At 41.0% G+C, this 14,183-nt stretch overlaps 1 protein-coding gene across 1 annotated transcript in view; it reads right to left on the bottom strand.

The window, feature by feature from the left end:
- Positions 1-14,183, bottom strand: part of SEC24A (SEC24 homolog A, COPII coat complex component) — a 72,246-nt gene that overhangs the window by 22,277 nt on the left and 35,786 nt on the right. The window contains exons 12-13 of the mRNA XM_080672395.1: positions 5,995-6,050; positions 4,682-4,888 (exon numbers count right to left, since the gene is read on the bottom strand). Coding sequence (XP_080528521.1) covers positions 4,682-4,888; positions 5,995-6,050 — 263 coding nt within the window. The remainder of the gene's footprint in view (positions 1-4,681; positions 4,889-5,994; positions 6,051-14,183) is intronic.

Below are 14,183 nucleotides of genomic sequence, written 5' to 3' on the forward strand. Positions count from 1 at the left end.
TGATACCCAGTGGGGGCATGTAGGAGACAGCTTATCGATGATTCTCTCTCATCATTGATGTTTCTATCTCTCTCTGCTTCTCCCTTCCTCTCTCTGAAATCCTATATAATAAAAGGCTAATATGCTAAGTTTCCGGTCGTCTGGTAGGCCGTTCAACCAATCAAAGCATAACATGCTAATGATATGCTAAGGCCACTCAACCGCTTGCTATAATGTGCACTGACCACCAGGGGACAGACAGTCAATCAGTCAACCAGTTGCTATGATGTGCACTGACCACCAGGGGACAGACACTCCAACCGGTAGATTAGTCCGGCTGCTCAGGACTGAGCGAGATGGGCTGCACATGCCCTGGGGCCCTCCCATGGTCCCTCCCCGGCTGGCCAACCTCCCGTGTCCCTCCCTGGCCCTGATAGTGCATTGGTGGGTCCCTCGGCCTGGCCTGCACCTTTTCGCAATCCAGGACCCCTCGAGGGATGTTGGAGAGCCAGTTTCTGCCTGATGGCAGAACAACCAGTCACTATGACATGCACTGACCACCGTGGGGCACACTCAATGTAGGAGCTGCCCCCTTGGTGGTCAGTGCACTCCCACAGGGAGAGTGCAGCTCAGCCAGAAGCCAGGCTCACAGCTGGCGAGCTCAGCAGCGGTGGCGGGAGCCTCTCCTGCCTCTGCGGCAGTCGGACATCCCCTGAGGGCTCCTGGACTGCAAGAGGGCACAGGCCAGGCTGAGGGGACCCCCCACAAGTGCACGAATTTCGTGCACTGGGCCTCTAGTCAATAATAATAATAATAATAACTTTTAAAAATTTGAATTTCTTTATTTTGTAATTAAATTTCTACCTATACATACCAAGATATTAACAAAATCTGTTGGCTTGGGAATATTTCTGATTTTTCGATAAGAAACAACTATTACTTAAGAATTTTTTTCTTGAGAGAAACCAAGATGGCGGCATAGGTAAACACCTAAACTGCTGCCTCGCACAACAATTTCAAAACTACAACTAAAAGACAAAACGGACACCATCCAGAACCACAGGAAAGCTGGCTGAGTGGAAATTCTACAACTAGAAGGAAAGAGAAAAGCACACTGAGACTCAGAGGAGCTGCAAAAGGCTGAGGTAGGGAGACGCGAGCGCAGAGAGGACTGGCGGCTGAGTGCATGGCTGGCTTTCTCAAGCGGGAGGGAGACAGAAGCCCCCGACTGTGCTGAACTCCAGTTCCGGGCGAGACTCTGGGAACCCAGACTCATTCGGGGGGAATCTGGACAGTCAGGAAAAGAGAAAAGCACACTGAGACTCAGGGGAGCTGTGGAAGACAGAGGTCCGGAGGCACGCGTGCACGGAGAGGACTGACTGCTGCGTGCGCGGCTGGATTTCTCAAGCGGGAGGGAGACAAAAGCTCCTGACTGCACTGAACTCCAGTTCTGGGTGAGACTCTGGGAATCTAGACTCATTCGGGAAGAAACTGGACTGTCTGGCAGCGGGCAAAACTCGAGGGCGGCTTTCTCTAAGAGGTGCTTGCAGCGATTACCAAGGGACACTGAGACCCAAGGGCCTCATAGGGCAGGGCTGACAGAAAGCCAAGGCTGTCTGCTCCACCCTGAGACTATCCAAGCTGAGCACAGAGGCTTTTGTAATTTTGCAAGTCTTGTCTCATAAGGGGTCTCCAGCACAGAAGTTCTCCCAGCGTAGACACAGCTGATCCTCACAGCCAATTGGCCTGGAGGTCAATTCCTCCCAGTGATACCAACAACAATCAAGACTTAACTACTGCCCTAACCGGTTTGGCTCAGTGGATAGAGCGTCGGCCTGCGGACTGAAGGGTCCCAGGTTCGATTCCGGTCAAGGGCATGTACCTGGGTTGCGGGTACATCCCCAGTAGGGGGTGTGCAAGAGGCAGCTGATCGATGTCTCTCTGTCATCGATGCTTCTAACTCTCTATCCCTCTCTCTTCCTCTCTGTAAAAAATCAATAAAAATATATTTTAAAAAAAAAAAAAGACTTAACTACAACAAGGCTGTGCACACAGCCCACAAAGGGGTGCACCAAGAGTGTCCACCTCAGGTAACTGGGAGGCTGAGCCACTGGGCCCTATAGGACACCTAGCACACAAAGCTACTCTACCAACTCAGGGAAGCAACGAAAATGCGGAGACAAAGAAACAGATCACAAATGAAAGAAATGGAGGAAAGCAAACAACTGGATATAGAGTTCAAAACCACGGTTATAAGGTTTTTCAAGAATTTCCTAGAAAAGGCCGATAAATTTAGCGAGACCCTCGAGGATATGAAAAAGGACCAACTAGAAGTTAAACATACACTGACTGAAATAAAAAATATTATACAGAGACCCAACAGCAGACTAGAGGAACGCAAGAATCAAGTCAAAGATTTAAAATACAAAGAAGCAAAAAACACTCAACTGGAAAAGCAAAAAGAAAAAAGAATCCAAAAATTCGAAGATAGTGTAAGGAGCCTCTGGGACAACTTCAAGCGTACCAACATCAGAATTATGGGGGTGCCAGAAGAAGAGAGAGAGCAAGATACTGAAAACCTATTTGAAGAAATAATGACAGAAAACTTCCCCCACCTGGTGAAAGAAATAGACTTACAAGTCCAGGAAGCGCACAGAACCCCAAACAAAAGGAACCCAAAGATGACCACACCAAGACACATCATAATTAAAATGCCAAGGGCAAAAGACAAAGAGGGAATCTTGAAAGCAGCAAGAAAAAAACAGTTAATTACCTACAAGGGAGCACCCATACGATTGTCAGCTGATTTCTCAACAGAAACTATGCAGGCCAGACAGGAGTGGCAAGAAATATTCAAAGTGATGAATAGCAAGAACCTACAACCAAGATTACTCTACCCAACAAAGCTAACATTCAGAATTGAAGGGCAGATAAAGAGCTTCACAGATAAGAAAAAGCTAAAGGAGTTCATCACCACCAAACCAGTATTATATGAAATGCTGAAAGGTATTCTTTAAGAAGAGGAAGAAGAAGAAAAAGGTAAAGATAAAAATGATGAACAACAAATACATATCTATGAACAAGTGAACCTAAAAATCAAGTGAATAAAAAATCTGATGAACAGAATAAAATGGTGAATATAATAGAATCAGGGGCATAGAAAGGGAGTGGACTGACAATTCTCGGGGGGAAAGGGGTGTGGAGGGTGCGGGAGGAGACTGGACAAAAATTGTACACCTATGGATGAGGACAGTGGGGGGGTGGTAAGGGCAGAGGGTGCAGTGGGAACTGGGTGGAGGGGAGCTATGGGGGGAAAAAGAGGAACAATTGTAATAATCTGAACAATAAAGATTTATTAAATTAAAAAAAAAGAAAAAAAAATAATTTTTTTGACTTTTTTTTTAATGTATGTTTATTGATTTCAGAGAGGAAGGGAGAGAGAGCTAGAAACATCCATGATGAGTGAGAATCATGGATTGGCTGCTTCCTGCACGCCCCCCACTGGGGATCAAGCCCGCAACCTGGGCATGTGTCCTGACTGGGATCGAACTGTGACCTCCTGGTTCATAGGTCGATACTCAACCACTGAGCCATGCTGGCCGGGCCTTTTGTTTGACTTTAAAAGAAAACTATTATACTAATTTCAATAATCTATTAAATAGTATACTGGAAATGGTTCTAAAATTCATATGTAATACATATTTAGCCCTTTTAACTACCATACGAGATGGGTACTATCATTATTTTCATTTTATAAATATAAAGGCAACAGAGGGGCAAAGAAATTAAATAACTATTCAAGCTCATGCATCTAAAAAACAGTGGAACTTAGACTGACTCCAGGACCAACACCATTATCATTATAGCATATGGCTTCTCATAATCTTTTTGAGAAACATACATCTCAAACTACGTTTATAAATACAAGATGCTTAAAAGCAATGCATAGCAGTCAATATACCAAACTATGAGTATTTTTTACTGATCACTCAGGTTCTACTTTGTCCCTAGCAAGCTTATTCTCTTAGTCTGCCTTTCTCATCAAAGGCAGGCTGCATTGCTAATGGCATGTTAAAGATCTAAAAATAAGGTAAGAGTGAATCAGGTAGAAAATCCTATATAATAGAAGCCTAATATGCTAAGTGTCTGGTCGACCGTTCAACCAATCAAAGCGTAATATGCTAACGATATGCTAAGACTGCTCAACTGCTCGCTATGATATGCACTGACCACCAGGAGGCAGACACGTAGGTTAGCTTGCTGCTGTGGTCCAGCCGATTGGGACTGAGCAAGACATTGGGACTGAGCAAGACGGGCTAGACACGCCCTGGAGCCCTCCCGCGGTCCCTCCCCAGCTGGCCAACCTCCCGTGTCTCTCCCAGGTCCCAATTGTGTACCGGTGGGGTCCTTTGGCCTGGCCTGTGCCCTCTCGCAACCTGGGACCCCTCAGGGGATGTTGGAGAGCCGGTTTTGGCCCGATCCCACAGGCCAGGCCAAGGAACCCCAGTGGTGCACAAATTACCGAGCCTCTAGTAATGTAATAAAACAGAAAAGCCTACATAAGAAAGAAACACTTGACCTATTTTCTCATATTCCATGCTCTCCACAAGTGAACTATAAATTAAAAAAAAAAAAAAAAAGCTGTATGATCAGAGACAGAGCACCAACATAAATCTTATCATAGATTTGATGACCTTCTAACCTTAGCAGATGACCTTTGGTTGGGTTCCTCTCGTGGTTTCAGGGCTCCTACTCCAAGAGTTGGGAGTTGTGTTTGAAAGACAGACATTCGACCACCAGTTGGGGACATCAGCTTAAAGGCAGCTTGAAGTGCAGGACCCAAGGCACTCTGGGTCTCCAGGGTCTTGGCAAACATTTGTGGCAAAGTTTTCAGTAAATCTTGGACAAGCTTGTGAAATAAAGCAAGAAAACTCAAGAGTGTTACAATTGAAGAATTTTTTTTACAAAAAGCCAGTAACTAATACAATAGACAAAACACTGAGTCATGATGATGGTCAGAGAATCTACAGACAGTACAGTAAACAATGAAGTAGGTCAAATAACAAGAAAGTCATTTTAAATAAACATTATAAATTGGCAAGCAAGACAAATAAAAATTGCGGCCTTACAGTTCTTGCACATGCAGTAGTCCAGCAAGACTGTAAGTCCAAAATGTATCCAAAAGAACCATCACAGTTTAGAGATTTGATTTCTTTTAATGCCATGAAATAAGGCCTTCTCAATCACCTCTACACACTGTATTCTTTTTAGTTCCAAAATGAGTTTAACTTTTCCCTACTGCAAAATCTAAGATATCCAGTAAATTTGCCAACTAGTAATAACCACAACAAAAGAAAAACAAAATGAAAAACAACTACCTATTTAGGTTAGGATGTACAAATAAAGAGCGTTAATAGGAAAAAATATATCATAATATGGCGAAGTCACCATTGCCAACAGCTGAGACCATAGACTTGCTAGTTAAAATGTTACCCCTACAGCATATATGCATATACAGGGTAGACAACATCCCCCCTTCAGACACATTCTGTTCACCTCTCACTGTATTATGTCATGGCAATTTCCAGGCAGGTAATAAGAGTTTCTTCTGAACTGACCCCAATGACACTCTGTGAATCAGAAAAGCACAGGGCACTGAAAGCAGCCTAGCTAAATAAAGTGCTTCTATGTAGTGACCAGAAGCTTATCTCAGCAACCCTCCCGATTTCCCAAGTGGCTGGCAAGGCAGGTTTCCTTCAGGTTTTCCTCCTTAATGGAATAGGCTCATCTTCTACCAAATTACAAATAACTTGCTATATTAGACTTAAAAGCAATAAGTTCAAAGGCAAAGTCAAGAGTAGTTCTTCTGATGAATTTTAATTAACATCAAAATATAAAATGCTACACATACTAGGAATGTCACAGAAAGAAGCAAAATTTTACTTAATATTTATTTTAAAAATATATTCCTTCAATATTGCAATTAAACATGTTGGATAGGAAAATGTGCCTTACCTCTTTACTTTCATTTAAATTTACTAATAAGTTCTCCGGCATAGGTATAAAAATATCTGAAATAAATAAATATTTTTTTAAAAAATTGTTAAAGGTGTCCCAAAACCACCTCCTCCTCTACTATAGCACATGCCTATGTGTGTATAATTTAGGTATTTATTGGAATTTAACTGTTCTTCTTTTTTTTTTTAATCTTCACCCGAGGATATTTTTCCATTGATTTTTAGAGAGAGTGGAAGAGAGGAAAAGAGAGAAATATCGATGTGAGAGAAACACATCGATTGGTTGCCTCCTGCATGCACCCTGACCAGGGCCCAGGCCAGGGAGGAATCTGCAACCAAGGTCCGTGCCCTTGACCAGAGCTGAACCCAGGACCCTTCAGTCCGCCGGTCAATGCTCTATCCACTGAGCCAAACTGGCTAGGGCTGGAACTTAACTGTTCCTGTGTAAAGGATAAATAGTCTCCCAATTAGAAACTATTGATTCATAAGCACTCAGTAAGAGTTTGCACAAGTGCTCTGCTTCTTAGGTTAAAGGCAACAATTCAGAACCCTACTTTATAAAGGTCTTGCTTAGCCCTGAAAGCCAGCCAAAAAAAAACTTATTTAAAAAAAAAAAAAAAGCCGGGGCCGGTGTGGCTCAGTTGGCTGGAGTGTCGTCCCCTCCACCAAAAGGTTGAGGATTCGATTCCTGGTCAAGGCACATGCTCAGGTTTCAGGTTCAATCCCCAGTCAGGGTTCGTACAAGAGACAACAGATTGATGGTTCTGTCTCACATCAATGTTTCTCTCTCTCTCTCTCTAAATTCAATAATAATAATTAAAAACAGGTTGACTCAGGTGACACACAAGAAAGAATACTATCTTTAATATAGACATAACACAGCCCACTGACAGAATGTCACTCAAAAAGCAGCTATTTTCTCATAAAGAAGGTGTCCACCAGTACTTCTACTTATGGGACTACAAAATCAAGTGAATCAGAAAATATGCTAACTGACCACATCAGATGAGCTTCTCAGGATTCAAATTTATTCTTGCTTACAAATTAAATTATCTTCCTGAAAAGGAAGCAAACTGGAACAAAAGGAAGGAAATGTGGGTGGTGGTAGAGGATTATGAGGGGTCTTATATCTATTTTAGTGTAACATTTTTTATTACAAAAAAAGAAAAGCTTCATTATAATGCTTGTAAAAAACAATGCCAACAATTAACTTGAAACATTAAGTACTTATCTTAGCTGTCATATAAAAAATATACTGTTTAGATCTTCCCTTTCTTTTTTAAAATTAAAATTTTAGCCCTAGCTGGTTTGGGTCAGTGGATAGAGCGGACTAAAGGGTCCCAGGTTCGATTCAGGCCAAGGGCACATGCCCAGGTTGTGGGCTCCATCTCCACCCTCCCCCAGTAGGGGGTGTGCAGGAGGCAGCCAATCAATGATTCTTATCATTGATGTTTCTCTCTCTCTCTCCCTCCCTCTTTGAAATCAATAAAAATAAATTAAAAAATAAAGATTGACCTTAAAAAAAACACCAAAAAACCTTTAGCCCTGGTGGTGTGCTTAGTGGTTAAAGCATCAGCTCAAGGGTCATGGGTTTGATTCCTGATCAAGGGCACATACCTGGATTGCAGGTTCAATTCCTGGACTTAGTTGGGGTGCATAGGAGAGGAAACCAATTGTGTCTCTCTCACAGCAATGTTTCTCTTTCTCTTTCTTCCTCTCTCTCTCTCTCCCCTTCCTCATTCCCTTCCATTCTCTCTAAAAAAATTTTTTAAACTTTAATCAGTTTTGCCCTGGCCAGTGTTGCTCAGTGATTAGAGCGTTGACCTGCACATTGAAGGATCTTGGATTTGATTCCCGGTGAAAAGCACGTACCTGGGTTGCAGGTTCTCTCCCTGCCCTGGTCGCAATGCGTGCAGGAGGCAACCAGTCAATGTATCTCTCTCACATCAATGTTTCTCTCTCTCTCTCTCCCCCCTCCATTTTTCCCTCCCACTCTCTCTGAAAAGTAATGGGAAAAAATATCCTCAGGTGAGGATTAACAAAATTTTTTTTTCAAATAAGTTATATTGAGATATAATTCACCCTTGTAGAAGATATAATGATTTTTAATATATTCAGAGTTGTACAACCGTCACCACTATTTAATTCCAGACACTTTTCCTCATCTCCAAAAGAAAACCTTCATTGATTACCAGTCACTCTTCAGTTCCCTGCCAATTACCCCAGCTCTAAGTAGCCTCCAGTCTGTATGTCTCCAGATTTGCCTATTCTAGACATTTCATAGTAATGGAGTTACACTACAAGGTCCTTTTTGAGTGATTTTTTAAACCTAGCATATTGTTTTCAAGTTTCATCCATGTTCTAATCTAGCATCAGTATTGTATTCTTTTTATCGTATGGATATACCACATTTTGTTTATTCATTCAGCAAAAGATGAGCATTTGGGTTGTTACTACTTTTTGGCTATGTTGCTATGGAAATTCATGCATACATTTTTGTGTAGACTGTGTTTAATTTTCTTAAATATTGAGTGAATTGCTGAGATATATGAAACTCTATGTTTACTTCTGAAGAAATGACAGACTGTTTGGCATAATGGCTGAATCATTTGTCATTCCCACAAGCAGTGTACGAGAGTTCCAATTTCTCCACATCCTTGCAAATACTTGTTATTGTCCTTTCTTTTTCCCCCCTCTATTTCAAAGTTATTTTTATTTTTCAATTACAGTTGACATTCATTATTATATTAATTTCAGGTGTACAGCCCAGTGATTAGACATTACATAACTTACTAAGTGATCATCCAATAACTCTCGCAACCATGACAACGAGTTATTAGAATATTATTGTCTATATTCCCTAAACTGTACTTTATACCCCATGACTATTCCGTAAAAACCAATTTGGACTTCTTAATACCTTTACCTTTTTCACCCTCCTTCCCCCTAAACCCTCTCCCATTTTGAATTGTCAAAATGTCCTCTGTATCTATCAGTCTGTTTCTATTCTGTGTGTTCATTTATTTTGTTGAGATTTAATTGTTGCCAGATATATATTTTTGCCATTTTCTTTTGATACTTTTTATCTTTTTTTTCTTCTTTTTAAACAAGACACTTCAATATTTCATCTAATACTGGTTTGGTGGTGATGAACTCCTTAACTTTTTCTTGTCTGTGAAGCTCTGTCCTTCGATTCTAAATTACAGTTTTGTGTTGTGTTTTTAAAATACTATTCTGCCATTACTAAGGCTCATGGTAAGGATTTCACTTTTTAAAAAATATATTTTATTGATTTATTACAGAGCGGAAGGGAGAGGGAGAGTTAGAAACATCAATGAGAGAAACATCGATCAGCTGCCTCCTGCACACCCTCCATGGGGGATAGAGATGTGCCCGCAACCAAGGTACATGCCCTTGACTGGAATTGAACTTGGGACCCTTGAGTCCGAAGGCCGACGCTCTATCCACTGAGCCAAACCGGTTAAGGTCAAAATACCGTTTTGCTGGGGAGAATAATCTTGGTTGTAGGTCCTTGCTTTTCATCACTTTAAATACTTTGTGCCAATCCCTTCTGGTCTGCAAAATTTCTGTTGAAATTAGCTGACAATCTTATGGGAGCTTCTTTGTAGGTAACTAATTGCCTTTCTCTTGCTGCTTTTAAGATTCTCTGTCTTTAAGCTTCTGCATTTTAATTATGATGCATCTTTATGTGGGCCTCTTTGCGTTCATCTTGTTTGGGACTCTGTACTTCCTCTGGACTTGCATGTCTATTTCCTTCTCCAGGTTAGAGAAGTTTTCTGTGATAAATTTTTCAAATAGGTTTTCAATTTCTTGCTCTCTTCTTCTGGCACTCCCATGATGTGAAAACATTAATATACTTGAAGTTGTCTCAGAGGCTCCTTATACTATCCTCATTAAAATTTTTTTTTCTTTGTTCTTTCTATATTCCAAATCACTGATTTGATTCTCGGCTTTGTCTACTGTTGATTCCCTGTAAATTATGCTTAATTTTAGAAAAATCTGAAGCATGATCCAAGACAGGCCATTCCTATGGAACAGGCTGAAAGATGAGTGGGGCGGGACCTCAGGGAATCACCAGGGCAGGGCAAACTGTGAGCCAGGTTGATGGAGTCTTAGATATGAAGCCTGCCTGCTGGCTCTGTGTGGGGGAGGGCTCATCAAAAGACCAATGGCCTCTGCTAGCACTTCTGTCTGGGAGAAAGTTGCCCCCACCCCAGTTCTTGCCCTGAGGCTGGACAATTCAGTTCCTCCCCATATGTTCTCTGGTGCCTTGCAAGCTGCTGCCCCAGTCCTGGAGCTCAGAGGAAGTGAATGTGAGCAAGTCACTGTGCAGGCCCTTTAAAAGGAACTGCCCAAGACTCCAATAGCCTTCCGTCTCCCTCATCCTCAATCCCCACTGTTTTTTACAACCAGGAGCTATAAAGACTTCTCTTCCTGGCACTGCAACCCTGGGCTGGTGACCCCTTGCTCCTCAGTGGGCCCTCTGCAGGCGCGATGTCCCTCCCAATTTTTTCCACCACCTGAGTTTAGGACCAGCCCCTTCTGCTTCTTGGGCCCTCCTACCAGGTCTCAATATGCCTTCTTCTTTAATTCCCTATTTGTAAGACTTCCATTTAGCCAGAGTTCAGGTAGTTCTGAATGATGGTTGTTGTTGTTTAGTTGTAATTTTGATGTGGTTATAGGAGGAATGGAGTACTGAGTTTACCTATGCTGCCATCTTGCCCAGAAGTCCTTTTTTTTCCCCTTCTTCTTCTATGTGACATCCAGCAAGGGATATTCCATCTATCAGGCCAAAAATAAAATTGAGAGGCTGGAACACAACAGTAAATTCACAACTTGGCCCACCAGGAAAATTACCTGTTTAGATTTTACTTTATGATAAAAAAGTATCTGGGTGAACAGATTAGGGAGTGATCTGTTGTGAACATTTAGAACCAAAACAGAAGTGAGCTCTCCTCAATTACTGCCCTTTAAAGAGGTACATTCAATACACATTGTTCATGGATTCCTTACTTGTAAATTTGCCTACTCACTAAAATTTATTTGTAACCCCAAAACCAATACTCATAGTGCATTCACAGACATTTTTAGAGATGAAAACTGATTCTAAATATTTGTTAACTGATGTGAGATGGCATCTGGCAGTTTTCATTTGTATTTCCCTGATAACTCAAGTACTTAGTGGCCAACTGTATATAAAGAATACTGACTATTGTGTGAATAGAGATGTTTATTCAGTTCCTTCACCCAATTTTTAATTATTTGTCTTTTTATTGTTAAGTTGTAGTTCTTAACATAATTTAGATGTAATTACCTGATCAGATAAATGATTTAAAAGTATTTTCTTTCATTCTATTGATTCTCAGTTCATTTTTTGTTAATCCTCACCCAAGGACATTTTTCCATTGATCTTTTAGAGAGAGTGGTAGTGAGAGGAAAAGACAGAGAGAAACACTGATGTGAGAGAAACACATTGATTGGTTGCCTCCTGCAATCAAACCCAGGACCTTTTGGTCCGCAGGCCGACACTGTATCTACTGAGCCATACCAGCTAGGGCTCAGTTCACTTTCTTGATGGTGTCCTTTGAATTTAACACAAAAGTTTTTAATTTTGAAGAAGTCTAACTTATCTATGTTTTTATTGTTTGTGATTTTGGTGTTATATCTTAGGAAATCACTGCCTAATCCAAGGTCACAAAAACTTATTTCTGTATTTCCATCTAACAGTTTTATAGTTTTAGTCTCACACTTAAGTTAATTTTTGAGTTAATTTTTTAAATTGTGGTAAAACATACATAATATAACAGATGTATCATCTTGCCATTTTAAGTGTACAATTCAGTGGTATTAAAGACATTCACAGTGTTTTGTAACCATCACTGTTATATTTCAAAAGTTTTCAACACCCCAAACAGAAACCCTATACCTATCTACACATATAAAAGCCTAAGTGACCATTATGACCAAACGACTGGTCGCTATGACGTGCACTGACTCAATGCAGGAGCTGCCCCCTGGTGGTCAGTGCGCTCCCACAGGGGGAGTGCCGCTCAGCCAGAAGCCGGGCTCATGGCTGGCAAGTGCAGTTCTCCCACCTTTTCGGCAGTGCTACCAAGCAGTGGTGGCAGCGGCAGGTGTAGCGGGGCCGGGATGAGCGGCAGCAGAGCTGTACCTGGCCCTGGCTGGGGCTCCTCCCCAGCTGCCTGCTGCTTTGGCACTGCTACATCCCTCGGGGGGGATGTTGGACTGCTGAGGATTGGGCCAAAACCCAGCAGTCTGACATCCCCCGAGGGGTCACGGATTGTGAGAGGGCGCAGGCCAGGCTGAGGGACCCCACCCATGCACCAATCCGTGCACCGGGCCTCTAGTTAAATAATAACTCCCTATTCTTCTTTCCTCCCCAGCCTTTGGTAATCTGTATTCTACTTTCAATCTCTATGAATTTGCCTGTTCTTGGTACCTCATATAAGTGGAATTATACAATATTTGTTCTTGTGTCTGGCTTATTTCATCTTATATAGTGTTTTCAAGGTTATCCATGTATGTAGCATAAATCAGAATTTCATTCTTGCCCTGGTCAGTGTGGCTCAGTTGGTTGGAGCATTGTCCCATACACCAAAAGGCTGTGGGTTCAATTCCTAGTCAGGGCAAGTGCAGGAGGCAACCAATTGATGTTTCTTTCCCTCTCTCTCCCTTCCTCTCTCTATGATCAATTCTTTTAAATGATCATTAAAAAACAAAAAAGAATTTTATTCTTGAGCATGAATAAATAACATTCCATTATATAAATATTGTTTACCCATTCATGTGTTGATGGGTGGTTTCCACCTTTTGGCCTTGGTAAATAATGTTGCTATGCCCAGCCGGCGTGGATCAGTGGTTGAGCATCAATCTATGAACTAGGATGTCAAGGAGGTTCGATTCCTGGTCAGGACACATGGCCCAGTTGTGGGCTTGATTCCCAGTGGAGCCAGTGCAAGAGGCAGCCAATTGATGATTCTCTCTCATCATTGGTGTGTCTATCTCTCTCTCCCTCCCTGAAATCAATAAAAATATATTTAAAAAAATAATGGTGCTATGAACAATGGCATACAAGTATTTGTTAGGGGTACCTGCTTTCAATTCTTTTAGGTATATACAGGAAAGTAGATTAGATCACAATGTGTTAAACTTTTACAGGAACTGCTAAACTATTTTTAATAGCACTGTACCATTTTTATTTTAAATTTTTATTTATTATATATATGTTTATTTTATTTCACCCATTCCCCACCCCCTCCCATTTGGCAACCATCAGCTTGTTCTCTACATCTATTTCTATCTGACTTATTTCACTTAGCATAATAACCTCTCGGTTCATCCGTGTTGTTGCAGATAGCAAGATTTAATTCTTTTTTACTGATGAGTAATATTCCATTGTATGTATACACACACACACACACACACACACGCACACATCACATCTTCTTTATCCATTTATCTATTGATGGACACCTAGGTTGCTTCCCATATCCTGCTATTGTAAGTACTGATGCAATGAACATAGGGGAGCATATATCTTTTTGAACTAGTGTTTTTGTTTTCTTCAGATAAGTATCCAGAAGTAGAATTGCTGGGTCAAATGGCAGCTCTGGTTTTAATTTTTTTGAGGACTCTCCATACACTGTTTTCCATAGTGGCTGCACCATCAGTGCCATCAACAATGCACAACAGTTCCAATGTTTCCACATCCCTGCCAATATTTGTTGCTTTCCGTTTTTGGATAATAGACATACCATGGAATGGTATCTCACTGTGGTTTTTGATTTGCATTTCTCTAATGACTAATAACAGGTATTTTGTCATTATTTCATTATTGGTCATTGTATATATTCTTTAGAGGAATATCTATTCAAGCTAGTTGCCTATTTTTGATGTTATTTTGTTGCGGAGTAGTTCTTTAGATGTTCTGAATATTAATCCTTTCTTAGATATACTAGTATGATTTGTATATATTTTATCCCATTCTGTGAGTTGCCTTTTTTATTGTGAGTTGTCTTTTTACTCTCTTGGTAGTGTTCTTTGATATACAATAGTTTTAATATTGAAAAAGTCCGTTTTATTATTTTTTCTTTCTTGGTGTCTTTGCTTTCAGTGTCATATCTAAGAAATCACTGTCAACTCCAA

The sequence above is a fragment of the Plecotus auritus genome (genome assembly GCF_963455305.1).
Source record: "Plecotus auritus genome assembly, chromosome: 6".
Taxonomy (NCBI): domain Eukaryota; kingdom Metazoa; phylum Chordata; class Mammalia; order Chiroptera; family Vespertilionidae; genus Plecotus; species Plecotus auritus.